General features: G+C 38.3%; 1 protein-coding gene across 1 annotated transcript in view; it reads right to left on the bottom strand.

The window, feature by feature from the left end:
• ITSN1 (intersectin 1) overlaps window positions 1-27561 on the bottom strand; it is a 2682533-nt gene that overhangs the window by 25230 nt on the left and 2629742 nt on the right. Inside the window, exons 33-35 of the mRNA XM_044072770.1 lie at window positions 17145-17227; window positions 16965-17048; window positions 5879-6052 (exon numbers count right to left, since the gene is read on the bottom strand). Coding sequence (XP_043928705.1) covers window positions 5879-6052; window positions 16965-17048; window positions 17145-17227 — 341 coding nt within the window. The remainder of the gene's footprint in view (window positions 1-5878; window positions 6053-16964; window positions 17049-17144; window positions 17228-27561) is intronic.

The following is a 27561-nucleotide window of genomic DNA, read 5'->3' as shown; positions in this document are numbered from 1 at the left end:
CAGGAATATTATCTCGAGAGGGTACTAGTTTTGATTTATTTTCGTTTACTGTGTACCCTAGGCAAATTAGTAATCTTTTTACAAACGTCAGATGCTTTAGTAGAATGTCTTTGGTTTCTGCTTGAATAAGGCAGTCGTCCAAGTAGGGATATATCTGAATTCCTCTTTGTCTGCAAAATGCAATTACTGGTGCCAGGCATTTTGTGAAGACCCTGGGAACAGTAGATAAGCCAAAGGGCAGTGCAGAGAATTGGTAGTGCATTGAGCCAGCTATGAATCTGAGGTATTTTCTGCAAGACTGTCTGATGGGACATGCAAGTATGCCTTCTTGAGGTCCAAAGATACAAGCCAAGCCTTCTTGCCCAGTATAGGCAGAAGCTGCTGCAGAGTCAACATTTTGAATTTTGGAACGTCTAGAAAAGTATTTAGAATAGGCAAATCAAGAATTGGTCTCTATGCTTTGTTCTTTCTTGGTACTAAGAAAAGTCTTGAGTAAAATCCTTGTCCCTGCTCTTGTTGTGGCACTGGCTGAATAGCCCTCATGTCCATGAGAGATGAAACTTGTTTTTGTGCCTCTGCCCATTGAGTGTGTGGCAGGTCTGGCATACCTTTTGCCTTTGGAAGGGTGTGAAAGTGGAACCTGTAGCCCTGAGAGACTATATTTAAGACCCATTTGTCCTGGGTGATCATGTGCCAATTTTGTGAAAAAAGTGCTAGCTTTCTCCCTAAGGGTGCTGCCAAAAGATAAAAGCTTGGCATTGGCAGAGGGAATTCATTGGGACTCTTTCCTATATGGCTATGATTTGTCTTCTCCGCTTTTGGAGATAGAAGCACCCCATTGTTTGGGCCTGTATGAGCCCTGGGGCTGTTGTCTGCATCTACCTCTCTGTGGTCTGTCTGACACGAGAAAGGACCAATTCTTAGAAGGCCAGTTCCTGCTAAATCTGGGTGGCTGTACCTGTAAGAAATCCTTTAATGTCTGCATAGATTTAGCTTTATCCTCCATTTTATTCAACACCTCTTCTGCCTTAACACCAAACAAAGTAACATGCTATAATGCAGCATCCAATAATTTTACTTTAACATGATCAGGCAGAGTCTGTTCCTTTAACCAAGCATGCCTTCTCATGACAGAACCTGTAACAGTGGCCCTGCAAGAGGCCTCCAGTGAATCAAAACCACATTGCAAAGTATGCTTTCCCACTTGTTCAGCTGCATGCAATAAATCCTGCATTTCCTTGTTCTCAGAACATTCAGAATTTGTCAACATTTTCTGTTTTAGCAGAGACATTAAGTATTGCTGATATTTAAGCATATGAAACTGACAATTTAAAGCCCTACAGCCAAGGTAGCAGAAGTGTAAACTTTTTTCCCCCATCTGTCCAGTGCCCTTGAATCTCTATCTGAGGGGACAGGTTTTTTTGCAGTAGAGGCCTTGACTCCTTTGGGACCCTGAGATATAGTTTCTGGGTCAGCAGCAGGGTTCTTATATAGAAATTTATGAGAATCTGGAACCCTGTAGTATCTGTCTGGCTTAACAGGTGCAGGAGGTAAAGACTCGGCAGACAGTCCGGGCTCTGAAAATACATCATCTACAATGTCTAGAACAGGTGGAATAGCAAGAGGTCTGTGCCGAGGTAGTAAAAGAAAGTCTCTGAGCCTTTTCTTAGTTTCTGAGTAATCTTGGCTCTCCCAGTGGAAATGCTCCCTCATGGTATGCAGGGTTTCCCCAAAGGAATAATCCTCAGGAGGAGAAGCTGAAGGAATAGATTCTTCAGCATCAGAATCCTCATAGGGAGGAATAGAGTATCCCTGTTCTGAAGAGGAGTCAGAGGAAATGGAAACCTGATCAGAGGAATCATATTCAGTGTCTTGCCTAGGCCTCTTATCAGGATGGGGATGGGAACCCCTGATCAAAGTAATTAGGTCTTCGGCCATTTTTAGCATCTGTTTCTTAGGCATGGAAGTTTGTCCTGGAGAATGCTGTACTTGTTGCCTTGTCTTTAAAGCTAGCTGTTTTAGTCTTTGTCTTGGATGCTGAAGTTGGCTTGATGTAAAGTTGTGTAGGTCTGAAAACACCCTCAGAAGCCGATGCCTGCTCAGCGGCTCCGGACCCATCTGAGGGATTAGTTTCCAAAGGCCCAATACCTTGAGTATCCAGAGGCCTAGTTGTCTCCACGTGGGAGTTGGAGGCGGCCTGTGGCTCTGAGGTAGCGGGTGTCAGGGGCTGCGAAAGCGGCTCACTGAGAACCGGTGACTGGCCTAGAAGAGGCTTCGTCGTTGGTTTTGGACCTCGAATGCCTGTCCTTTTCTTTTTCCTTGTGCTTTTTATGAACTCCAGTCGTCGGCTGTTCCAACGGCATTATATAGTTAAACCTTCGACCAAAGTAATGAAAAGCAAAATCGTACCGACGCTTAATAGTGCGTTAGTTAAATCTAGCACAAAACCGACAACTAACAACGTCGTAGGCAAGGAATACAGTAAGAATGAAAATCCTTATGACGTATTTGCTTCCCACAAGAAATACAATTGTTAACTTTTTCTGACATCGGTCTGGAGCAAGAAAAAAGTTTCCCCAATGGGGAACTTAGCTTTATTGAAGACTTCGGATCTGAAATTCGATTTCGAAAATCTCAGGAGTCGGCCGACCGGCACTTGTGAACTGCTTTTGCTTCGGGCACCGCGCGGCAAGAAAGACTGAAGAAAATGGCATCGACTGCATCTTATATACCCCTGGCGCACTGACGTCAGGGGAGAGGCGACAGCAACCGACGCCGGACCTGGACTTTGAAATTCAGGCCGACTGCGGGTAGCCTGCCAGCAGGATAACCCTAGTGTAATGACTGCAACAGTGAAACACGATGAACATCATGCTAGAGGAGCAGTTTAGTGGCCAGTTGAATAAGCATTTAATGAACTTCCAAAAATTTATAAAAGACTGGACCAATTTCAGTGAGCCATTAACACCCACTAAATTGCCAAACAAGCACTGACAAATGCTCAGTGCTGACATGTTCACTCTGCATAATACAAATTTTCTTTCAGTAATGGACTATTTTATTACCAGTTTGTGGAACCTGTAACACAAATACCCACACAGTATGAAGATGTGGTGGTGCATCTAAAGCCAATTACCATCACACATAGAACAAGTGGGGAGAGTACACAGTGAAACTTGACAATCTGGGTTGGAACCTGTAAAAAAATGTCTCTATCTTCCAACAAAACAGATGCAATACAACCTTGCATGACAGAAGAGTCAAGACATGCAATTAGCAGATATGTGGGAAAAGTTGTTCCCATCATTTAAATATTATGTACAGACACATACAGACTGCAAGTAACATTTCATCAGGATCATCTATTCAAGTAAGAGAAACCAAGTTCTGAAAACAGCTGCCAGTGAAGCATAACATAACATACTGCTATGCTTCTTTCTGACCTATAAATCTATAACCTATATAATCTGTAGAGCTATAGTTAAGATATAGATCATCACAATGGTATGCAGTATGGGCTATCCTACAAATCATCTCTGTCTGGATAACTGTTTTTTGTGTGAAAGGTTTACATCCTATTGAGTTTCACTGCATAATGTGTTGTGCTTTTTGGGACTTTTTCCCCTTTTCTCCACTGTGGTGCAACTATGGAATTGGTATGGTATATATCATTTCAAGAGGGGTGCAGGGGGGCTTGCTCCATGCAAAAAAAAACAAACATTTTTCTGTTTTTCTAGATATTTCAGCTCATTGTTTTCGAAATTTTATTTTGGCCAAAAAAAAAAAGATTGTCAATGGCTCATAGGGAAACCATGTAGTATGTTTATCTTTAAAGTTTCTGTTCAAACATTTTATAATCAAAATATTTCTGACGTATACTGTAACTTGGGGAGACAGAATTATTTGGTAAGCACATCAAACATCAAAAATAGCCACTTGTTTTAACTGAGAAGGCCAAGACTGTCAAGTTTAAATAAGCTACAGCCAAGCAGTATTCAGGGGAAATGCTATGGAGACAAAGACTGGATTACTAGACTGCTGAAAGTACTATGTGCATGCAATCTCCAAAACATGAAATAAAAAGAAAGTGTTTGATTTCACATTATTATTTTAAATACTGCCACATTTCCACCCAACTCTAATAGCACCTTATAACTAAGAATAACAAATCAAGTTAGCACATTGACCTTTAGTAAATCAAAGTTATTACAATACAAATCAAGCAGAGGGAGGTCTTCAAGGCACACAATTATGTTGACAATGTCTGACTAACATTTAAGAATGGACTCTTGGAATTAGAATACTGAATATGGCGAGGGGGGGGAGGTCAAGTAGCTATGGTTTGCTCTCTTTTCCTAGGGGAAAGGTTATGTCACTGATGTTCACTGCTTAGCTATTACTGGAGGTCAGGGACAGTGGGCTTGAGGTAGCTTCTCACTGTAGATGGGAAGAGTGGACCATATGTCCTGTGCTCTAATTTACATTATGTCCCTGCCTCTTTACAAAAAAAAAAAAAATCAACAGAAAACAAGGGATGGTAGACCATGAATGGATTGGCACTGGGCCAATCATCAACCAAGCCTGATGTGACACTTGCTAGTATAAGATCAAGGTTAATCACTGCTTGGGAATACTTCTGAGATGTCTGACATAATTCTTTCCCTAGACAGGACAGCTTCCTTCCCTGGGAGGGACCACAACATTCTTATGTGTAAGTCAGTAATTCCTGCAAAGTAGCAGCATGGGATGATCTCTAGTAGGGGCAAGCATCTGGAAATTATAGCTGTACCCGGACACTGTTTCTGTTCGGCAGGAGCTGAAAGAAATAAGAGCATAAAAACCATAAACTCAACAACAACAAAAAATATGGTTGGCATACAAGGCTGGTTCCACTCAGTCTTCCCATATCCTTCTGTAAAGAAAACAAAATGCTGACAAAAGCTACCTAAGAGTATGTGCCCTTATATTCTCATTATAAATGAGATATGTTAGTTAAATGCATTTCTGACATCACCCCCCCCATTTCTAAAATCATCTCTTCACAAAGGTCATCCTATATAGCCCTTATTCTTTTTGTGAAAAATAAACTTTTCACACTGCCCTTGAGACACCTCTTCATTCTCCAAGCCATACTGTCTACTATTGTTGAACATTTTCTTTCAAGCTCTTATTCTTTTGGATCCTGCAAATGTGTTTTTGGTAGTGGAACATGTATGTTATGTTTCCTTCCTCATTTATTTTGGATATGCAGACTGAACTCTTATTTTTTCGTCATATGGCTTCTGGTGCAGACACTGCACTATTTAACTGAGCCTCATTTAGATGTTTTGGACTGCTTCAGTGTTGTCCATTTCCATGTAGAGCTGTGGTCTCAAACATTGCACACAGTAATTTAAACTTCAGTCTCATAGGTGTTTATAGAAAAAATAACAATTGTTTCCTTTCCTTTACTGCTATGCTTCTTTCTGTCTTTCCCAGTATCATCCTAACCATTTACTATACTCTCATACACTTTTGGTTTATTGGAAATACTATCAAGACCCTTTCCTCTTGTGCTCCTCTTAGAATGTCATGCTCCTACCATGTTCTCTTTCCACAGACTTAGTATTTCTGGCATGCTGCATTACATTTACAGACATTAGACAAACTGCCATACAGGTGATAATTCTTTCAAGCCCAAATGACTGCTACACTACTCCAGCAGGCAAGAACCTTAAAATACGTCAGGGAGGGCTCATTTTTGGTATAAAGTGGTGACTACCACATTAAAACTGTAAAAATTAACTAATTATCAGAATGCCAGCATTAGCATCAAGATGCATATCACATAGCTTAAAGTTAAAATCACATTTTTAGTCCCTGTACCCCCTATCCTTACCATCTGGGGAGAACTGGTCCCTCTCAAACACTGTAATACACAAAACATCCTGTTCAAGGTCCTTGATGAAGAACTGGCAGTTTGAGTTCCACTTGGGATTCAGCGTGTCCTGGATTGTCTTGGTGATATGACACTGAGAGCCCATTGTCACTTCACAATAAGGATTACTTTTACCTAGAAGATAAAAAGATACACAATTGCTACTGCAGTCAAGTTCAAGCAAATGCTAGGTGTTAAAAAGCTAAATCATAAGTATATCTGCTATTCAATTCAGTGGTCAAAAGCCAAACAATTTCTGGTACGTTTTAAACTGTAACATTTTACAAAGGCTTGCCAATATAATTATTATTTCATAAAAAAGTATACTGTTTTAAAAAAATGGGAACAACCTCACATGGTTCCAAGACACAGAGATTTTGGTCTTGACTTCACCCCAGACAACCAGTGTTTGATTAGTGGCCCAGGCACTGGAGAATCTAACCTGAAAAGGATGGGAGTGAGCAGTGATGATAGCTAGCCTGCCAGGAAGAGTTTTGATGGAGCTCCATTACAGCAGTTCCATCATGTTTAAGACCTGAAAGTGCAGTACCTACAAAAAAGGAGTCCACCAAGGACAGCACAGTATCTTTGATAGGATTCACAAATGTATGGATGTCTGCAACCATATAGACACCAAAAAGCAGGCACTGCACTGTAGTTTGTTACTAGGATCACTACAAAAGCCTCCAAACTCACAATAGATGCAACCATGATCTCCAAACATGAAGGGGTCAGAGGGAACAAATGAGCCAAAAGGAATGAGGGTCTGTTGGTCATGGCAGTGATCGTTTGAGAGTGAAAAAAAAAGGCTAACAACCTGAGTCATTCTTCCAGAAGACAGATAGTTTAAATACACATTAAGACATATGAAATGCAGGCAAGACTTGATTAGCATTTAGGAAGAATAGATACTCTAGATGTAAGGAAGTAGTGCTCTGAGTTACTGTTATATACAATCTTTCACAAGCTTTACTTTAACTAAGGCTGATGAAGTATACTGAAGACACAGTTTACGATTAATGTAGCATAGAACATATGCAAAGGAAATGGGCAGCTTTATGTTTCATCTGACCGACAGCAGATCCCCTTACTAGCCTGGCTAAGCAATGTTTTCAAATAGACAAACTGCACCTCCCACACCACTTGCAAATTAAATATATCAACTCCAAGATCGCACTACAGTGGGAAAAAGGTAAATTTCTGGATATTCACTGTACTGCGATCTCCCTTCAGAATCTCTGGGTAGTGTGTGAAATTTGCGCCTGGTTCTTTCCAAATGATGCATATATCCTTTAAAATAAATATTTCCTTTCCTTTTCAGGTTTGTAGGCAGTGTAAAAACCGCAGAGAGTGCTAAATGCATGATACGTAATATCTGGCATACGTTTTGCCAGTACGTACTACAAACTGAGACACTCACAATACTACTACATACCAACACTACAGCAAAGAAAGAATTGAATAAACATCAATTTTTGTTATTTTGAACTTTCCTTACGTTATCTTGATTATTTGCATTTTGGTGATATGGTGATTCGATCTACTAAAGTAGATCTCTCTCCATCTCTCTATCTACATACACACACACATACATATCAGAATGAAAAATACCAACCTGGAAGGTAAACGCTGACAGCAGCTGATGTAAAAAGTCTTTTGTTGCAAAATAGAACTAGAAGTAAGCGCTTTCGTGATCAAACAAACTGCTTCATCAGACATAGTTACAATAAAAAACACACCATGCTTATATACATACTCCCCAACAGCCAATTAATCAATAAAATTCCCTCCAAAAACACAATTAATAATCCAATTAGTAAAAAGCAGGTTAAAGCAACACCTACTTACATAAAACATAAAAATCCGCATAGATATATGGCTATACATTGTTTAACCTTCTCATTTAAGTTTCTTCATCCTTATAGCTGATTTAATAGGGACTGAATCATTAAGCCCCATATATCTATGTGTCCCAAGTATCAGGATCCACTCTAGTTCAATGTTTTCAGTATTATGGCTAATGGGTCCTAGTCTGCCATTGTCATGTATAACAGATAAAGCTTGAAATAAAAAATTGTGTTCCCTTCCTAACTCTAGAGTGTGCTTTGCAAGTGCACTGAATAATTCAATAATAATCAATAATCATGGTCCCGAATCCTGTCTCTTAGTCTCGCCAATGTAAAAATTAAAACATTTGACACAATGTGCAACATAAGTGTTTCCCAGTGACAGGATGCTTAAAAAATCTTGATTCGTCCACAAATGAACAATGTGGAAAAGATCTACATTTCAGTGTCCCTCCCAAAGGTGTAGATGCTGATCGTGCAAGCTTAGGATAACACAGCATTTGTCTCAGATTTTTCCTATTCTTATAGACAAACTTGGGGGAAGGGCCCACTACCTTACTTGTTTCTTGATCCACTAACAACACTGACCAATTCTTGTTTGTTATTTGTTTCACCAAATCAATATCCTGTGTAAAAGAAAGAAGTAAAGGAAGATGAGATGACCTCTGGGATGAGCAATTGTTCGATAAGATCGAATGTTCAGAATAATAGGGTCTCCCAGGACGTTCTCTACAAAGTTTCATAAACGCTTGATCAACCTCAACTGTTGAGTAACCCCTGTGTATAAAAGCATCTTTAAGGTAGTCCAACTCACATGAAAAACTCACTTCATTGCCTCACAGGCGAGACATCCTCATGGCCTGTCCTATGACAACATTAGAAAAAACATGATGTGGGTGCATACTCTCTCTGTGTAAGAAGGCAGGTGTATAACAATCCTTTCTGTGCACCTTAGTTCTTATAATATTGTTCTCCATAGAAATCATTACATCTAAAAAATTAACACTATCTGTGGACATATTAAGAGTAAATCGCAAGAAGGGACTACTACTATTCAATTTATGGTAAAATGAAGTCAAATCATGTTCATTGCCCTTCCAACAAATAAAAATGTCATCGACAAATCGTCGATAAAAAGCTACCTGTCCATCTTTCACATTCATAACATTCAGCTGTTCCCACTCTAACATCACACATACATATATATGGATTTACTTTAGTAGATCAAATCACCATATCACCAAAATGCAAATGATCGAGATGACAAGATCATAACTGCACAATTGCAAATGTTTAAAATACCGAAACTCAAAACAAAGAAAAAACAGATAATGTATTTAAACACAACACTTCAAAACAAAAATACACCTTCATTAATGTTTCTGCAGGGACCCCCCCCTGCACCCCCCACACCCCTGCAAATTAAATATACCAACTCCAAGATCGCACTATAGTGGGGAAAAGGTACATTTCTGGATATTCACATACTGCGATCTCCATTCAGAATCTCTTAGTGGTGTGTGAGATTTGGACCTGGTTCTTTCCAAATGATGTATATATATCCTTTAAAATAAATATTTCCTTTCCTTTTTCAGGTTTGTAGGCAGTATAAAAAGTGTTGAATGTGTAATACATAATATCTGGCAAACTTTTTTGCCAGTACATTGCGGAAGCCTGCCAGCCCAGCTAGCTGGAATTCTGTAAATAATTCTATGTCATTTGTAAATAGAAACATGATTTGTATGCTTGTCCTACAAATGTAAGAAAACTATATGTTATGTGTGTATTAAACTGCTGGAGCAGAGGTGGGTGTTAAACTGTATGTTATGTGCTGAGCTTCAAGATGTAACCACAGTGTACCCCAGTGGAGAACAGCAGAAATGTATATGGACTATATGCCTAAGCAAATGTATGTTTTCATGGTAGAAGTCGGAACATACAGAGTTAACTTGCAAAAACTCTAAGAAAATAAGTTGAAAAGTAAAGAGTTTTATGATGTGCTATAAATTTGGTTAATAGAGCAAAGAGAAAAGATGTCTAGAGAAAGAGGGTTTTCTATTGTCTGGAAACAGAAGTAATTACAGGTTTCAAATGTTAAGGTGTTTGACTGTTTACAACTTCCAGCAAACTTCTGAAAAATAAGTGCTTTTGACACAGAAGTGACAAAGAATGATGTATACTAGGACAAAGGGGTACTGTATAGAGAATGGACCCCTGAGGGAGGGCTAGAGGGTGAGAGAATACAGCAGTTGGTAGTGCCCAGAGCCTACCATCTGACACTTCTAGCCATAGCCCATATTATTCTCTTTGTAGGTCATATGGGCATAAAATGTACAGAGAGACATATTATGCAGAACTTTTATTGGCCTGGGACTTCTAGAGATGTAACAGGGTACTGCAGGACCTGTGAGCAGGGCCAAAAGGTAGGCAAGGCAGGAGACAAGGTAAAAGCTCCTTTGATGCCATTGCCTGTGATTGAGGAGCCATTTCAGAGGGTAGCTAAGGATATTGTGGGCCCTCTGAGTACCCCATGTTCCACAAGGAAAAAGTATATCCTACTGGTAGTAGATTATGCTACCAGATACCTGAAGCAGTGGCTCTGTCCTCTATTAAGGCAGAAAAGGTGGCAAATGCTTTGTTAGAGATTTTCAGCAGGGTAGGTTTCCCAAAAGAAATACTGATTGATAGAGGTGTCAATTTCATGTCTGACCTGCTGACTTGTCTGTGGAAGTACTGTGGGGTGAAGCACCTAAAGACCACCTCCTACCATCCCCAGACTAATGGTCTTGTTGAGAGGTTAAACTCTACACTCAAGTTGTAAAGTAAAGAGTTTTACGATGTGCTATAAATTTGGTTAATACAGCAAAGAGAGAGGCTGTCTAGAGAAAGAGGGTTTTCTATTGTCTGGAAACAGAAGTAATTACAGGTTTCAGATGAAAAGGTGTTTATTTACAACTTCCAGCAAATTTCTGAAAAATAAGTATTTTTGACATAGAGGTGACAAAGAATTATGTAATCTGAGATAACCCCGCAGAAATGTTTGATAGTAACTTAAGAAATATTTCAGAGGGTGAGTCTGTGCATTTTGTATTTGTCTTTGGATATGACAACATCCTCTCATCAGCACTTGTCTGGCTCTGTAAGTAAGACTCAGATTACAGTGATTTCTCTTAGAGACAGCTAGAAATTTAGTAAGATTAGTTTAAATGTTTTCTGTATTTATGTGAGACTGTCCTGCAATGTTGTTTTAAAATATTTCCTGTGTTTCTGAACTCTGTTGTCACTGTGTTGAGTTATTGACTATTGTCATGTGCTTTTATTATTTATTATTACATATATTTCAACCTTTTAATTGTGGCTGGTTTATTTAAAGATATTTAAGCTCTTACAGTACTTGCATATGCATTTGGTGACACTGTACAGGCCACTCTTAAACAGCCTTGCTGTTGGTCACACATATCATTTTGATAATAGTAACATTACACGGTAGAATTGGTCACCCTTTGGGAAGGGCCTTATAGTAGCTGATAAAGAGTGGTTGGTGGCAGCTGGTGCTACCATATAGTCTGGGCAGATGGGGGCATAGCTAGTAAACCTGTGCCAGCCTTCCCCAAGAATGTCTGTGTGTTTGTATATAAATCAAATCTCAAAGTGTGTGTGTGTGTGTGTGTGTGTGTGTGTGTGTGTGTGTGTGTGTGTGTGTGTGTGTGTGTGTGTGTGTGTGCGTGTGTGTGTGTGTCTGTTTCAGCTACTTGGGCAGGGACATGAAGCACTGGTTGGACAGGAGGTTTTGACTTGACAACTCGGCTGAGATCTTAACCCTGTAGCTGTGCCAGTGGGGAGTCTTATTTGGGATCTGGAGAGAGAGAAAGAAACCAGCCCCAGTCTGACTGGGATCCCTTTGTGCTCTTAAGGAAAATTGTACTTTACTGTCGTACTTGTCATCCTCCATATGTGCACATCCTTCACTGGTGTTAATGGTACAGATTGAGGCTCTTTGATTACTGGGCCAGTGCAGGGGCATCACACGTAGTACAAACTGAGACACAATACTACTACACACCAAAATTACAATAAAGAAAGAATTGAATAAACATTAATTTTGACAAATTTTGTTATTTTGAACTTTCGCTTACGTTGTCTCGATCATTCGCATTTTGCTGATATGGTGATTCAATCTACTAAAGTAGATCTCTCTCTCTCTCTCTCTCTGTCTTATATGTATGTATATATCTACATGGTTTATAATTCAAATTCCGAAGGCTCGAGTCAGAAAGTCATGTGGGCAAAAGAAAGTTTTCAAAGTTGCACAGTGCCAAACTGGAATAATACTACATCATAATAACGAACCTAATGCTTGATTTGTTATTATGAGTTTGACATTGTGAACAGAAATCGCGGTACAATGAGGATCAGGGAACTTACCCCTTTCCTCACTAATTGTGTAATCTCAGAGTCGGGATATATAACTTGCAGGGCACTTATCTCCCTGCTAAAACATAAAAGTACATACAGACTTTTGAAACCAGAAGTCTGGTATGTCAAATCAAATATTGTTCGTTTTGTTTACGACGTTTGACATTTAGGCTGGATTTTCTTTTCATTTCCAGAAATTTTGTTCGTTGTTTTGATGGCAAATTGTTTTGCCTTCATGATTTTGATAGTAAACCTATATACACATTTCCCACATACACCCTACACACACAGAGGACAAAGACAGAGAGTTCTATTCTCATCACAGTCCTTACTGCAGTATCCTGAGCATTTCATGACTGAAGCTATAATTGATGCTGCATAGACTTATGAATACAGCCTTATATGATAGTTAATAGCAAGAACTGGAATGCTTCTTATTATGTGTCTAACTTTCATAAATACATTCTCAATTATGTTAAGAACAAAACTTGTCATTGTATTCCAAAAAACTGGTCTAACAATGGTGTTGTATACATCAATTAAGACTGAGCCATGGAAACAAGAACTATCTGACCATAAGGGATTTGGGAGCCATCCCTAATGCCCTAATGTAATGGACATCAGACGTTTCATAAACAGAGAGTTTCAGAGAACATCTAGTTTCTCCACTTATGCAGAAATGATGAGCCCAGAAAATGGTGAAAAGAAATTATGTACTTACCAGAAAGATAGATTTACTTGATCTCTGTCTGTATACTGGAAAGGATGGACTGGCTGCTGAAGGTTCCCTCTTGCAAGGCAATAATGAGATCTTTGACTAACTAGAGTTCCTCCCTTTCCTAATAATGCACTTCTAGCTAGCTAACCAGCTTAAGTAAAGCCATCAATGTCACAAGTGAAGAACAAGGAAAAAACAGAACACTAAATCGATCAGAAAAGATGACATATTAGCACTCGGTAGCTGAACACAGTCCTGTGGTACTCCTTCAGGTTCTTCCAGATATGAAAATTTGGAGGAGAAATGCAGGGAGGGTTGTTTCCAGTGTACAAGCAGAAACCAACTAAATCTATCATTGTGGGAAGTACATAACTTACATATTTATATTGGTCCTGTCTCTATACTGGAAGAGATAGACAAAATTCTTAGCAGACTTTGGGAAGAATTAGGATAAGAAGCCTTTGAAAATGGAAGCTTCAAAGAAGGCTCTAAAGCTGGACAAAATATTTAGACTGACATGCTTAGAAAAGAGATGTAAGGATGACCATGTAGCAACTGCACAAATTTCTTGACGTAAGTTTCCAAGGAACCCATTAACAGTGCCTGAGCCATGACAGAATGCTGTCTGGGTTTGGAAGGTAGTGGCATATTGCTATATGAGTAGCATAATAAAATACAGCCAAATAGTCATCAGCAAAGTGAAAGTTTGGTTACTTTCTGGTCTTTCTTAACTTAAGAAAGTAAACAAATAATATGCCATCTTTTCTGAATTCCCTTGTTCTTTGAAGACAGAATCTGAGCTGTCTATGCATGTCCAGGCAGTGCAATCTACACTGTCCTTTACTGACACGGTTGGGAAAGAAAACTGGCAAGTAAACAGACTGATACAGGTCAGACTTTCTTGCAACACTGGGTATAAAGGAGGCACTTGTCCACAGTTTCACCCTATCGTGAAAGAAAATACACAGGAATTTGGAGGACAGGACTTGCAACTTGGAAATTTGTCTAGCAGAGGTAATAGCCACCAGAAAAAGGGTTTTATAGGGCCAGAACTTAAGTTCAGCAGAGTTGGCAGGTTCAAACATGGGTAAAATGAGTTTCTCATATGTGAAGTGTAAGTCCCATGGAGGACAGTGCCAAATGGAGTCTTGAATGGAAAACTCCCTTTAGGAAGGCCTTACAAAGTTTATGACAGGCTGAAGAGGATAATGCAAAATCTTGGTGGTGGGATGAAATTGCAGCCAAGTGTACAGCGGATGGAGTTTAAACAGAACCTGAGTGAATTATTTCTGTCAAAAATGTTAGGATTTGAGAAACTGGAGATGAAAAGGTGTTTATTCTTTGCCTATTTGCCCTTGATGGGTCATGATCCTCTCTGTCACACCATCTGAAGAATTTCACTGAATTTGGTGCCCTCCAGAGGGGGGATTGGGGTGAAACCTCCTGTTCATTGAGATCTATGTCAGGGGAGGGTGACTCTGAACGGGAGTCTGTATGTTTTCTCTTGCAAGACCTTTTCCTTGGTGGAGTCTGTAGGGATTTGTTTGAGCTCTACTGAGAATAAGGTAACCCAGACTGAACAAGTTTTCTTTGCCTCTCTACTTCTTTTTCCTGGAAGGGCAAGAAAGATGAGAATCTCAAAGACTCTGCTTACATGTTATAAACAGGTTAGGACACTAAGTGCCAGTTTTCACTGGAAGTTATGAGCAGACCTCCTCTGCCTTCAAGTAATTCTCTGAGGTTGAAATCATATGTCCAACCATACTGGTGCCAACACTCCATGGAAAAGGTTCTGACCACCAGTCCAAACAATTCTGGTGCAGTAACAAGTGAGATAGATGTCAGCACCAAAGAACAGATAACCGAGAGTAAAGACACAGACAGAGACCCCAAAAATGTCCGGGCTGGGGCTGGCATCAAGCCACAGCACCAATCAGGTCTACATTAATTTGTCAAAGGTTCATTTCTACTAATCATTCTTCATTGAACTGAAACCACCAAATGTTCACTTCAGCAAACGTTCACATTGGTTAAAGATTTATATAAAGAAAGGAAGCTGTTGGACAGCAGCAAAAATTTGCCCTTTTCCCCACTGTAGTGTAGTTTTGGAGATGGTATATATAGTTGGAGAGGGGTGTGTGGTGTGTTGGGGGGGGTCGCATCCCCTCACTTGGGTGGGTTTGACATACTGTGGTGTGTGTTACGTTCGTACTGTTGGCCAACTGCTTCCCTTCCCTCTTTAAATGTTTTTTCGATGTGAACATTCGCTGAAGTGAACATTCGGTGGTTTTGGTTTGATGAAGAAAGGTTCATGGAAATTAATCTGAGCCATCAGGACCAATCATTTGCAGCCTAGTGAGGGTTGGTACTGACACAATCACTGCAGACATCTCCACCAGCACTATAGGCCTCAACGCTGAAGAAGATAACTCTGAGGTTGCTGTGGACGTTGGCACTGAATGCCTGATCCAAGTACTCTAAGTGCTAGAACTGGGCCTAGGGTAGGAACCAAAAAGAAAAGGACTTTGGTTTCTTCTTAAACTGCTTTAACCTTCTGTACCAGGTGACAAACAAACCCTTTGAAATGGCTGATAATTCAATATCATAAAACAAATTTACTGGAAATATTCAAAACATAAGTAAAGGCATTTAAGCCCTCCTATTATATTACTTGTCTTGCGTCAGTGTAAATTGCCATTTGCACACTGCAAGACCAACACAGAACGTGACCTTCAGGCTTACATATATGTCTGGAAAATTAGTAGTACAAACTTTTATAAATTTTATAATGACTCCTACCTGTACTTTATCACAGATCTCTTTATTTTGATCTAATATCATTAATAATTTTCAGTGTAAAGCTGTGACACCCCTTAACTGGTAAAAAACCTCCAGCAAGATAAATTCTGGCAAAAATCAGGTATATGAAGAGGTTGTCAGAAAGCTTATCAGTGAGGATACAATAAGTAGATTAGCCAAAAAAGCATTCTCATCTGTCATATCTCCTCGTAGTCTGTCCTACTGTATAACCTGTTGCATCTCCTAACTTTCTTTTTCTGTTAGTAACTTCTACTTAAACTAACCTCCTAAACCCTCAGCTCTACTACTATAGCCCCCTCCTTTCTCTCCACCCTCCCATTCTCCACACTATTTATCTTTATCTCCCTCCCCACTTCCTATCAATGTCTATACATTGTCCTTCTTTTAAACAACGATTATCTTTTTGTTTCTACTCTCATATGTATTAAATTTTAGACCACGGCTATCAGTGCAACCTTTAATGTCCATAATTTTTTTCTTTTGTTTTTCACTTTATAATTCATATCGTATTTGCATTGTTATTTTTAATAGTTTTGTCCTGTATGTTTATCTTTGGTTATGTTTGCTGGGGCTCTTCCCCCTTTAGTGTCCACTGAAAATGGGTTGCTTACTATCAATGCAATTCAAATAGTTAATAACCTTTTCTGTTTTACAATTATTTTGTATTGTGATTGTTATTTAATATTTGTATATTGTCACTTTATCTTTACTTATGTTTGCTTGGGCTTTTCCCCCTCTGGTCTCCACTGAAAATGGGTTTGCTTGCAAATTCAGTTGGACTAACCCGGTTAATAAATGTGAAATAAAATACACCAATAAATAATATCTCTATATATTTATCTCTATTTCTCTCTCTCTCTCTCTCTATATATATATATATGTGTGTGTGTGTGTATGCATACACACAAACTTATATAGCAAAGCATCAAAAATCTTTCACATTAGCGTAATTAAGTGCATGTGTGAATAAACGAGACATAACAACTACATTACTCAAAAAAATTAACAAAATCTCATTTTTCCCCTGGGTTTGCAGCTTTTTATTTTGATGAATTCATATTTTGTTGATTCCCTTAGGCTTACAGAAATCTGTTATTAATGACTGATTCATCATAAACCTTGTAGACTTTTTGTTCAGATTTCATGTTTACAAGACAAGAATGCCCATGTAGGAGTACTTCAGATCAGGATTTTGTATATTTGATATAAAAATATACTTTCTGAATGAATTAAAAAGCAGACTTACCATGGGATCTGCAAGGTTTTAACTCAATTCCTTCGACTATGTTTACCATAAGCCTTCCAATCCCAGTTGCCCTCTGAGAGCGAACTATAAGGCAATTTAAAAAAAAAACAATATTAAATGACAAATTGCAATTGCTTTCCTCATAAAGGTCATACTTCATTCTGTACTTTTTATTATTACCTAGATATGCTTTTTCTCTCTTCTTCTTTTCTGTTTCAATATAAAGCTCAGAAGCTGCTTTAATTTTCTGGACCCATGCAGTCCTAGAACAGAAAATTAAGAGTAAATATAATGCATTGCACTTGACCTCTAGATGATGTTCTGATATTTTCTCAGTGCCTGAGTAACAATTTGCAGTGGCACATCTGATGTTTTTGTTAATGATGTTTTAGCCCTTGTGTGTGTCCATTTTCTAAGTAGGTGTTATATACTTTTCATTCCACCTGGAAATTCTGTGGCATGGAAAACAACACTCAGGGCAATTCAGGCAGGAAGTATGAAATGCTTTCACAGTTGTCTCATTGTTTCTTTTCTGTGTTAGTGCTATTTAAATATCATCTTCTGATACTCAACCAGCATGGGTTTTCTAGTCTTCCAATCACAGTTTCCCAATTCTGACCCTAAAGCACTACAGCCCAGCCCATTCATTCCTGCCTAGCATCTGCCTCAGCCTTACATTCCACAGTGTGAATTGGGCAGTCAAAAGCAGGCCTTTCTAGTCGTCGGGAGCAGCCTCACAGGAAGTATCCCCCTCATCACTAACAACTTCTCTGTGCCTGCAATTATCTCCCAAGGGGAAGCATGCTTCTGCATGCTAGTTTCCCTTGGCTACTTTGTGTGATTGCCTTAACTCGAGCTCAGTCAGCTAAGACCCTTTCTTGGTAAACATCAAGTTCTTCCACTATATGTCACCCATTAGGTAAGCCACAGCCACCTCATCCCCTCCCCTCATCCCCCCCACCACATGGATGAGCTGACAGTTGCCACTCATTCCATTCATCCTTGGCCAGCTAGTCAAACATGGGTCACCTACACTGCAGTCAGGGCTTTATTCCACTACACCATGGAGCTGGCTCACTTTTTGCATTTTAATTTGAACTTTTGGCAGCATGCTTTAGGTAAGCAGATACAAACTATTACTGAGTGGGTAGCAGGCTTCAAGATTTTGTTATTTGTAGATAATGTGCCAGCATACCTAACCAGACCAGAACAGGATCTGTGAAAATTCTTATGTGACACTTAACTTTGATAGGTTATCAGGCCATAACATCAATACTACTAAAACTAGACTGGTAGAATTAAATTATGTCCCTTCTTTGCATTTAAGTAATAGTTATAAATACTTGCTGGAGCCTGGTTATATGAAATATTTGAGCATTTGGATAGTAAATCTGGTAGCATCATCATTAAAAGGAAAAAAAAAACAACTGAAGAACTTATATGAAATCTTAAAAAAATAATTAAAGCAGTGGAATATCTTGGGTTTGGAATTAGACTAATGCAGACTTTGCATTATTTTGTAGTCCCATTGTTATATGCCCTTCAGGATTTCCTTGCATGTATCCTTCAAAGGTTTGTAATAGATGTGAAAATATGATGTGGAATTTTACATGGGATGGGGGAAGTAGAATGTTGCTGCTACGGATGTTGAGAGGATTAAATGATAATGAAAATGCAGTCATATAATGCAAGACGGAAACCGTTAACTTCTACAAGTGATAAATCAAAGTGAATCTGAGCAGGTGGCTATGTGGAGATAATTACGGAAAAGGGTAGAATCTCCATTTGTGATTAAGTAGTTGGTTCAGACAATGAAACAGGTATTTATCTCTCCAGACGTGCAAAGATGGTTGAAGTTGGTGTCACCCCTGGGTACAGTAACATGGAAGAGTAGGGTGAGGATTGGCTGGAGAGAAGGAAAGTGAAGCAGATCAAAATAATTTTATGAACAGCTTTTGTGGTTGGATGACTTGGGGACATGTTCCCTTTACAAAATACTTTGAGACATGCATATGAAAGGATAGTAAAAATGTGAGATACTTGAGATCATTCTGATTCTTTGTAAGCTCTCTGCGAAACATGTCTTTTGCTGTAGCAGGCAACTGAGTAAATGTAGGAAAATCCTACTAGGACAGCTGAACTTTATTTGGTGTTAATCAAAGTCTCTAATTGATGGCAGATGTGTACCCAAGAAGACTGAATGCTGTAATTAAATCAAAAGGTGCGTCAACAAAGTATTAGTTTAAGGGTGTGCACACTTATGCAACCAGCTTATTGTACGTTTTTTTTATTTTTTATAGTTTTTCCCCAAACAGCTTTGTTTGCTTTTCAATTGAATTGCGCATGTTATTGGTCACATTAAAGGTGGGAAAAGTTTTGAAATGATTTATTGTGGTCTAATTTTTTATATCACAAAAACCTGGCATTTTAACAGGGGTGTGTACACATTTTATACCCACTATATATATATATATATATATATATATATATATATATATATATATATATATATATATATATATATATATAAACACACACAGACATACCTACTGCAGTCACAAGGCAGAAGATAATATTCATCCACTTTAACTGTTAAAAAACCATAAAAAATAAAAAACATAAATAAGATAAGCGCTTTCGGGTTCTTACAACCCTTCCTCAGATGTAATCACTAAAATCATGGTTCCATGTTTAAAATACTGACAGCCAATCAAAATCATCTTAATTTCCAATCTACTAATGGCCAGCAGCTTGTAAACACACACCAAAATGCAAAAATAGAGAATATTCATTGGTTAGGCTTCAGATCATAGGGAGCAATTGTAAGATGTCCAAGACAGCATATCCATCCTCTATATTCGGCCAAAGACTATAACTGGCCATCATTGTCAAAGAGAAAACCAATCATAAAACAGGGTCAACCAGCTTATTATTGGCCTGGAATCACTTCACAGAAGCCAATGAGATCTCATACAGAGTCGCAAATTACTTGCGATACTACGGCCAACAATACTGAAGAAAACAAAAAATATATAATAAACAGTCAATGGTTGCGGATATTTTGACTTATTAATGGAATCATGGCTGCCTTTTTTAATAAGTAGCACTCAAGTTAGTAGTGAGTATCTACTAAAAAGAGGCAAACAAAAATGTGTTGTTCCCATTAGGATAAATGTTAACATTAATCTTCCGAAACACCATAATGCAGTTTTCAATAAATGTTTCTAAAAGGCATTGGATTGGTGAACGCAAATAGCTCGGACCAATAAAGTGCTACTTGGACAAATTTCCCAATTGGTTGAACAATATAATGAACATAAATAGAAAAGAAGCATCTGCTTCACATTTTGGAATGAGTCCATGGTCATCACTGAAATTCTCAACCATGGACTCATTCCAAAATATGAAGCAGTTGCTTCTTTTCTATTGGTGTTCATTATATCATGCAACCAATTGGGAAAGTTTGTCAAAACAGCGCTTTATTCATCCCACCTATTTGGTTCACCAATCAAAATACCTTTTAGAGACATTTATTGAAAACTGCATTACTGTATTTCAGAAGATTAATGTTAATATTTATCCTAATGGCAACAACACATTTTTGTTTGCCTCTTTTTAGTAGATACTCAGTACTAAGTTGAGTGCTATTTATTAAAAAAAGACAACCATAACTCCATTAATGAGTCAAAATAACTACAACCATTGACTGTTTATTATATTTTGTTGTTTTCTTCCGTATTTTTGGATGTACTCTCGCAAGTAATTTGCAACACTGTATGACATCTCATTGGCTTCTGTGAAGTGATTCCTAGCCAATAATAAGCTGGCTGACCCTGTTTTATGATTGGTTTTCTCTTTGAAAATGACTGCCGGTTATATTCTTTGGCTGAATATGGAGGATGGAGATGCTGCCTTGGAAATCTTACAACTGCTCCTTATGAGCTGAAGCTTAACCAATGAATATTCTTTATTTTTATATTTTGGTGTACATACAAGCTGCTGGCCATTGGCAGACTGGAGATTAAGATGATTTTGATTGGCTGTCACTATTTTAAACATTGAACCATGATTTTAGTGATTAGATCTAATGAAGGGTTGTAAGAACCCGAAAGCGCTTATCTTATTTATGTTTTTTAAGTTTTTGATTTTTTTATGTTGTTTTAATGATTAAAGTGGATGAATGTTATCTTCAGCCTGGTGACCGCAGTGTTTATTTTATTTTATACAGTTATTATTGCTACACTTTGTGGCTCTTTGACTGTTGCTCCTAGAATCATTGGATTTTTACTTCGGATTTTTACCTGTGAACAACAGTACATGGCTGAAGGGAATAAATGAGGTTTGGTCAAATTGGAAATGGATTACCAACCGACAGTAAGGACTTGCATCCTCTGAAGAAGCTTTTGAAAACATGTAATCCACTCATATGATTGAATCACGTGGAAAGTGGAGCTGCCAGCTGAAGAGCAAATGGCAGAGATGGAAGGTTTTCTACAAAAGGTGAGAGAGCTTGAGAATTTGTTGTATAAATCGAACAGATACCAATGGCAACACCTTCATTTAGAGGCATGCTTACACTCAAGTTAGTACTGAGTGGTCTAAGGGTATTGCTTATGCTAACACATGGTGCTAAATATCCTGAATTACTGAACAAGTGGCAAGCATGGAATTTGGAATTGGGTTTCAACTATATATGTTTAACTGAGTTCATTATGCCAATGGAAAGAGAACTTATCACCAAAATAGACAAACTAAAGACAGCCCCAACTGAAGATGGTAAAATGAATAAGGACACCAACAATCTACCACACACGCACTAGAAGAAATAAACCAAGGCACAAAATAGCGTAACTACAGTTTTATTACCGCTTTCATCCAGAAATGGACTTCATCAGAATAAACATCATAAAAACATTCAGGCATTTATACAAACAAGTAACCAATGAAATTCTAAAACCAATTAGTTAGAACACCTAGTGATTTAAAGAAACATTCACTTTTTAAACAACTTTAACCTCCCCCCTTTTAAAAAACACTTGATGCTAATATTTTCATTCAAACAAGTTGTCTTGTTGGTACCCAGTTTCAACTGCCACAATACTTCTTTTTGTTGAACAATGTTTTTATAATCTCCAACTCTTAAGTCTAAAAGCACTGCTTCAACTATGGTGAACAAAAATTTGTTGATTTTAACACATGCTTGTGAGTATTTAAAAAGGGCATTATTCTCGTCCTGAGATTTTATAGCTGCAAGGTGTTCTTTTACTCTTGCATATAAACTTCTAATAGTCATGCCTATATAGAAAACATTACAGCTAGAACATACACTTGCATAAACCACTCCCTTTGATTTGCAAGTAAAAACCCCTAGTATTGGTATAGTGTACTTGATATGTTCCAAGTTTAAAAAAGGCCCTTCTAGAATGTACCTACAAATACTACAATCACCACACTTATACATCCCATTGGCCTTTTTCTCCTCTATAAATATTTATATCAATCTTACTTTGTCATTCTCAAGTAAGGTTTTTAAATTAAAAGTGTTCTTATATGTAAACCTTGGGCTTGTTGAAAGACCTGCCATCAGGTCTAAATTGCCTTCTAACACATTCCAGTTATTTGTCAAAATTGTTTTTATATTGTTGGTATCTAATGTCATATCTAAAGTACATACCACACCCCCTTTACCTGTGTTGTGACTGTTTTTAATCAGTAGCTTCAAAAGTATAGGAGAAAATTGCTCTCGTCTTCTAACCTTTACCTCCTCTGCTTTATTTTTCAAAAATTCTAATTTGAACCTCTATTTTAAAACAAGTAAGTAATAAACTCTAATTCTTTGAAAAAAAATCACTGTTATCAGTAGTCAATCTGAAGGCTTGGATAAAGTGACCCCTTGGGAATATTATTCACCATAAAATGAAGGTGACTACTACTGAAATATAGATAGTTATTGCTAAATATGTCTTTTCTATAAATATTACTATCAACTCTGTTGTTTGAAACATTCCATAAAAGTTGAACATCTAAAAAATTAACTGATAGACCCCATTGTCCAATGGTAAACTTAAAAAAACCTTGAGCTATTATTTAAAACAGTAACAAATTCTTTAGCATCAAACTCATTCCCCTCCAAAATGAAAAATAAGTCATCCACAAATTGACTATAATAAACTATGTAGAATTTAGATAAAAAAGAAGTCAAAATTTCATGCTCCAACGAGCCTAGTACTAGACTGGCATATGCAGGGGCGGCCGCCGAATCCATTGCAACCTCCTTAATCTGCTGATAAATATTTTTTGTTAAACATGAAATAGTTGTTATTTAACATCCCTTCAAGCAGAAGACAGCAAAAATGTACATCTTTCTTATCTACTTTAGAAAACAGGCATAAAAAATTCAAAATTTACATCTTTCTTATCTACTTTAGAAAACAAGCATAAAAAATTCCTAATAGACTAAATACCTTCATTGTGTGGTATGCAAGTACAAAGGGAGGTAATGTCCACTGTTAAAAAAACATTCTTGGTACTGTCAAACATATAACCAGAAAACAATACTCTCAACTTCTCTAAAAAATCCCAAGAATCTTGAATAAAAGATGGTAAACTTTGAACTACTGGATTTAAAATAGAATCAATAAAAAGAGATATACCTTCCGTAACATAACTGGGGGCAGAAATAATTGGTCGAAAGGGTGGGTTATTAACATCCTTATGTAATTTAGGTATCCCGAACATGGAGCCCAACTTTGGCTTTTCAACTACCAAAAAATTATAAATATGGCGTCAATAAACTCATTAAACTATCATACAAAAAATTATGTATCAGTTTGTAACACAGGTGTACATCTTTAACTGACACCTTTAAATATTTATTTTCATTGTTTAACATACTTTTTATGCTCTGGATATATCTTGTTTTTTCCATAATAATGAGTCCACCACCCTTATTGGTCTTCACGAATCTAATGTCATGCATCAACCGTAATTCATTCAAAGCTATCCTTTCACTTTTGTCAAGATTAAAAAAACTGTAATCACTTTTTTTACTTAAAAGTTCTCTGATTTCCTATTCACAAATTTGTTCGTAAATGTTCAAAGTGTTCACAAGAATAGGATTAAACATAGATGGTAGTAAAGACTCAAGCCATGAGGACATCGAGAATGCACATGAAAAATGATGAGTTCAAATATTCAAAAGATTCAAAGATTCAGAGAAATTTGTCATTTAGGATCACACAAGTGCAACCTAAATGAAATTACAAATGTCAGCTCACTAGAGAAATGCAGTGCAAATAACGTAGATAAACCGTTATCAAAGAATAGCATAAGAAAGAAAATAACACGTATGACATGCAAGAGGTAGATCACATTACAAAAATACACTCAATACCCATTATCCAGTGATAAATAATAAATAAATACCCACCACCAAACCCCTACACTGTTAAGATAGAGAATAAATATAGACTAGTGAATAGCAGCTGTTTAGTTACCATATTGCACTTGTTAACCTTAGATGTGACTCAGTATAGCCATCATATTGCATAATAGTAAGGCTGGTGGTAATTGCTCAGAGCAGCAGAATTACACGAAAAAGAGGCTTCAATGTATCAGGTATTATGGTTGGTGTCTGTATTAAGTCTCACAGCTGTAGGATATAAACTGCTCCTAAAGCTGGTGTCCTACACTGGAAGCTGTGATAGCTCCTTCCAGACGCAAGTGGTGAAAATCAGCTGTGGGCCAGATAGGTTGAGTCAGCAAGTATTTTATATGTTCTCTTTCTTGCTCTTGTAAACAAAAGCTCCTGAATAGAAGAGAGGTTTGTGGCCAATTTTTCTCAGCCACCCTCACCAACCTCTGTAGTTTCTTCTTCTCAGCAACTGTGCAATTGCTGAAAAATGCTATGGAGTTGCTAGTGAGGATGCTGTCAATATCTCCCCTGTAAAAAGTGGTAAGAGCAGACAGTGGGAGCCTAGCCTTTTTGAGTTTTCTCAGGAGGTGAAGCCTCTGTTGAGCCTTCTTGACTATATGGTTGGTGTTAGCAGCTCAGGAGTGGTCGTCAGAGATGTGAAGGCCCAGGAACTTGGTTGTTTTGACATTCTCTACTACCTCCCCTTTGATAATGAGTGGTTGGTGAACTGTTGCCTTTCTCCTTAAGTCCATAATCATTTCTTTGGTCTTATTAACATTATTAACATTCAGGTCCAGACTGTTCGTGGTACACCAGGCAATCAAAGTGTTCACCTCATCCCTGTAGTTATGTTCATTTCCACCACTAATGAAACCCATGACTGTGGTATTATCAGCAAATTTTATAATATGGTTTGACTTATGTTTTGCAGTACAGTCATGGGTGAGGATGGTGAAGAGCAAGGGGCTGAGCACACAACCTTGGGGAACACCAGTATTCAGGACTATGCATTGAGAGGTGTTGTTTCCAGCCATGTCCACTGGGGTCTACCAATCAGAAAGTTAACAGTCCAGTTACATAGGTGCTTGTTTATCCCGAGTTTCAGGAGGTTATTCACCAGTTGCATTGGTATCACAGTGCTGAATGCAGAACTGAAGTCGATGTACAGTATCCTTATGTAGTTGTTCCTCCCTTCTAGGTGTTTCAATGCAAGGTGTAGTGTGACTGATATAGCATCTGCAGTCGATCTGTTTGCCTGGTATGCAAACTGGAGTGGATCGAAGGACTTAGGCAGACTCACAGATAGATGTTTCTTCACAATCCTCTCAAAGCACTGCATGACATTTGAGGTTAAGACGACTGGTCTGAAGTCATTGAGGCAAGTAGAGTTGGGTGTCTTTGGAAGTGGAAAAATACTTTTTTCCTTGAAACATGAGGGAACTTTCTCCACAGCAAGGGATGAGTTGAAGATGTCTGTCAGTATCAGACATAACTGATCAGTACACCCCTTCAACACCTTGCCAGGTATGTTGTCTGGTCCAGCAGCCTTCTTAGGATTCACCTTCTTAAGCTGAAGTCTCACCTCCTCGGAGTTTAAGGTGAGCACTGTCTCCTCTTTGTCGGTGTTTGTTTTAGAAGGTACGGTGGTGGTGTTCTCCTCAAATCTGCCAAAGGAGTTGTTCAGTTCATTCAGGAATTCCAAGCTGTCATCACATTGGGGTGATTTGGACTTACAGTCTGTGAGCTGCTGTATACCCTGCCAGAGGCTTCTCGTGTCACTCATGTCTTGGAAGCAGATGTGAATTTTCCTTCCATAATCCCTTTTTGCCTCTTTGATGCCCTTTTTCAAATTTGACCTGGCCATCTTTAACCTTTCTTTGTAATTTGCCTTGAAGGCTGTGTTTCTTTCCCTCAGTAGCTCGTAGACATTCCTGGTGAGCCAGGGGTTCTGATTAGCTCTTGCAGTGATGGCTTTCATGGTAGTTACATCCTTCATGTATTTATTTATGTAGACAAGAACTGATTCAGTTCTATGTCTAACTAGAGGTTGTGCAAAGCTGCTTCTTTGAAGACCTCCCAGCAGGTGGTATTGAAATAGTCCTGAAGGAAATCCATGGAACCCTCCTGCCAGACTCTGATCTGTTTAGTTGTCAGTTCTTCTCTGATCAAAGCCGTCTTATAGGTAGGCAGAAGCAGGGATGGCAGTGTGGTAAGAGCTGCCTATGTTGGGGTGCTTCAAAGCTTTAAAGGCTCCTTTAATATTGCAGTAAGCTTTGTCTAAGGTATTCTGCCCTCTGGTGGGGAAATCCACATAGTGATAAAAATGGGGTAGCACCTCCTTAAGCTCAGCTCTGTTGAAATCACCTGCTATCATGTGTGCAAATTCTGTGTTTCTGCTTTGTAGCTCACAGATAATATTATGGAGTTTATATTGAGCTTCAGTGGTGTTAGCACTTGGTGGGATGTACACTGCTGTGACATATATCCCACTGATTTCCCTTGGTACATAGAAAGGTCTGCATTTTAGTGTCAATATTTCCACACTTTCGGATCAGTATGAATGAATCAACTTACAGTCTTTGCACCATCTGTTATTAACATAGATGCATACACCACCACCTTTAGCTTTACCACTCTGTGCTTTACATCTATCTGCTCTAAAGAGAGTTAGCCCATCTAGGTTCACAGTATTGTCACTAATGTTACTATGCAGTCAAGTTTCAGAGAAAATGAACAAACAAGTGTCCCTCACCTTATTTTTTGTGAACTCCATTCTCAGATGGTCCATCTTATTATCCAGTGAGCAGACATTTGCAAGTAATACTAAGGGTAATGCAGGCCTGTGGGGGTTTCTCTTCAGCTTAGCAGCAGCTCATAGGTTCATAGATTAGTACTAAGCTAACTGCCCTTGAGAGCCATTTTAAGCCTAGCTAATTGTCCCTTGTGAGACTCAAACCCTGCACCTTGTGTTTGTAAGGCAAACACCTTAACCATTAAGCCACCCTCCCAAACCCTCTACAGCCTCTCTTTCTAGTTCTTTCACATCTTTTTCTTTTGTAGCTGCTCTGGGGAATTCTAGAAACATCCCTGTGAAGTTTCATAGCTCTACAGGCATTCCTGTTTAAAATGCAGAGATCTAGGATTTCTGCAAGTGATGTAGGCCCCAAGTATCTGCAAACAATA

This window comes from Protopterus annectens, chromosome 5.part1, assembly GCF_019279795.1.
Source record: "Protopterus annectens isolate FY-2018-M chromosome 5.part1, PAN1.0, whole genome shotgun sequence".
Lineage (NCBI taxonomy): Eukaryota > Metazoa > Chordata > Ceratodontiformes > Protopteridae > Protopterus > Protopterus annectens.
The sequence above is the reverse complement of the archived record's forward strand: the minus strand, read 5'-3'. Positions and strand labels throughout refer to the sequence as shown.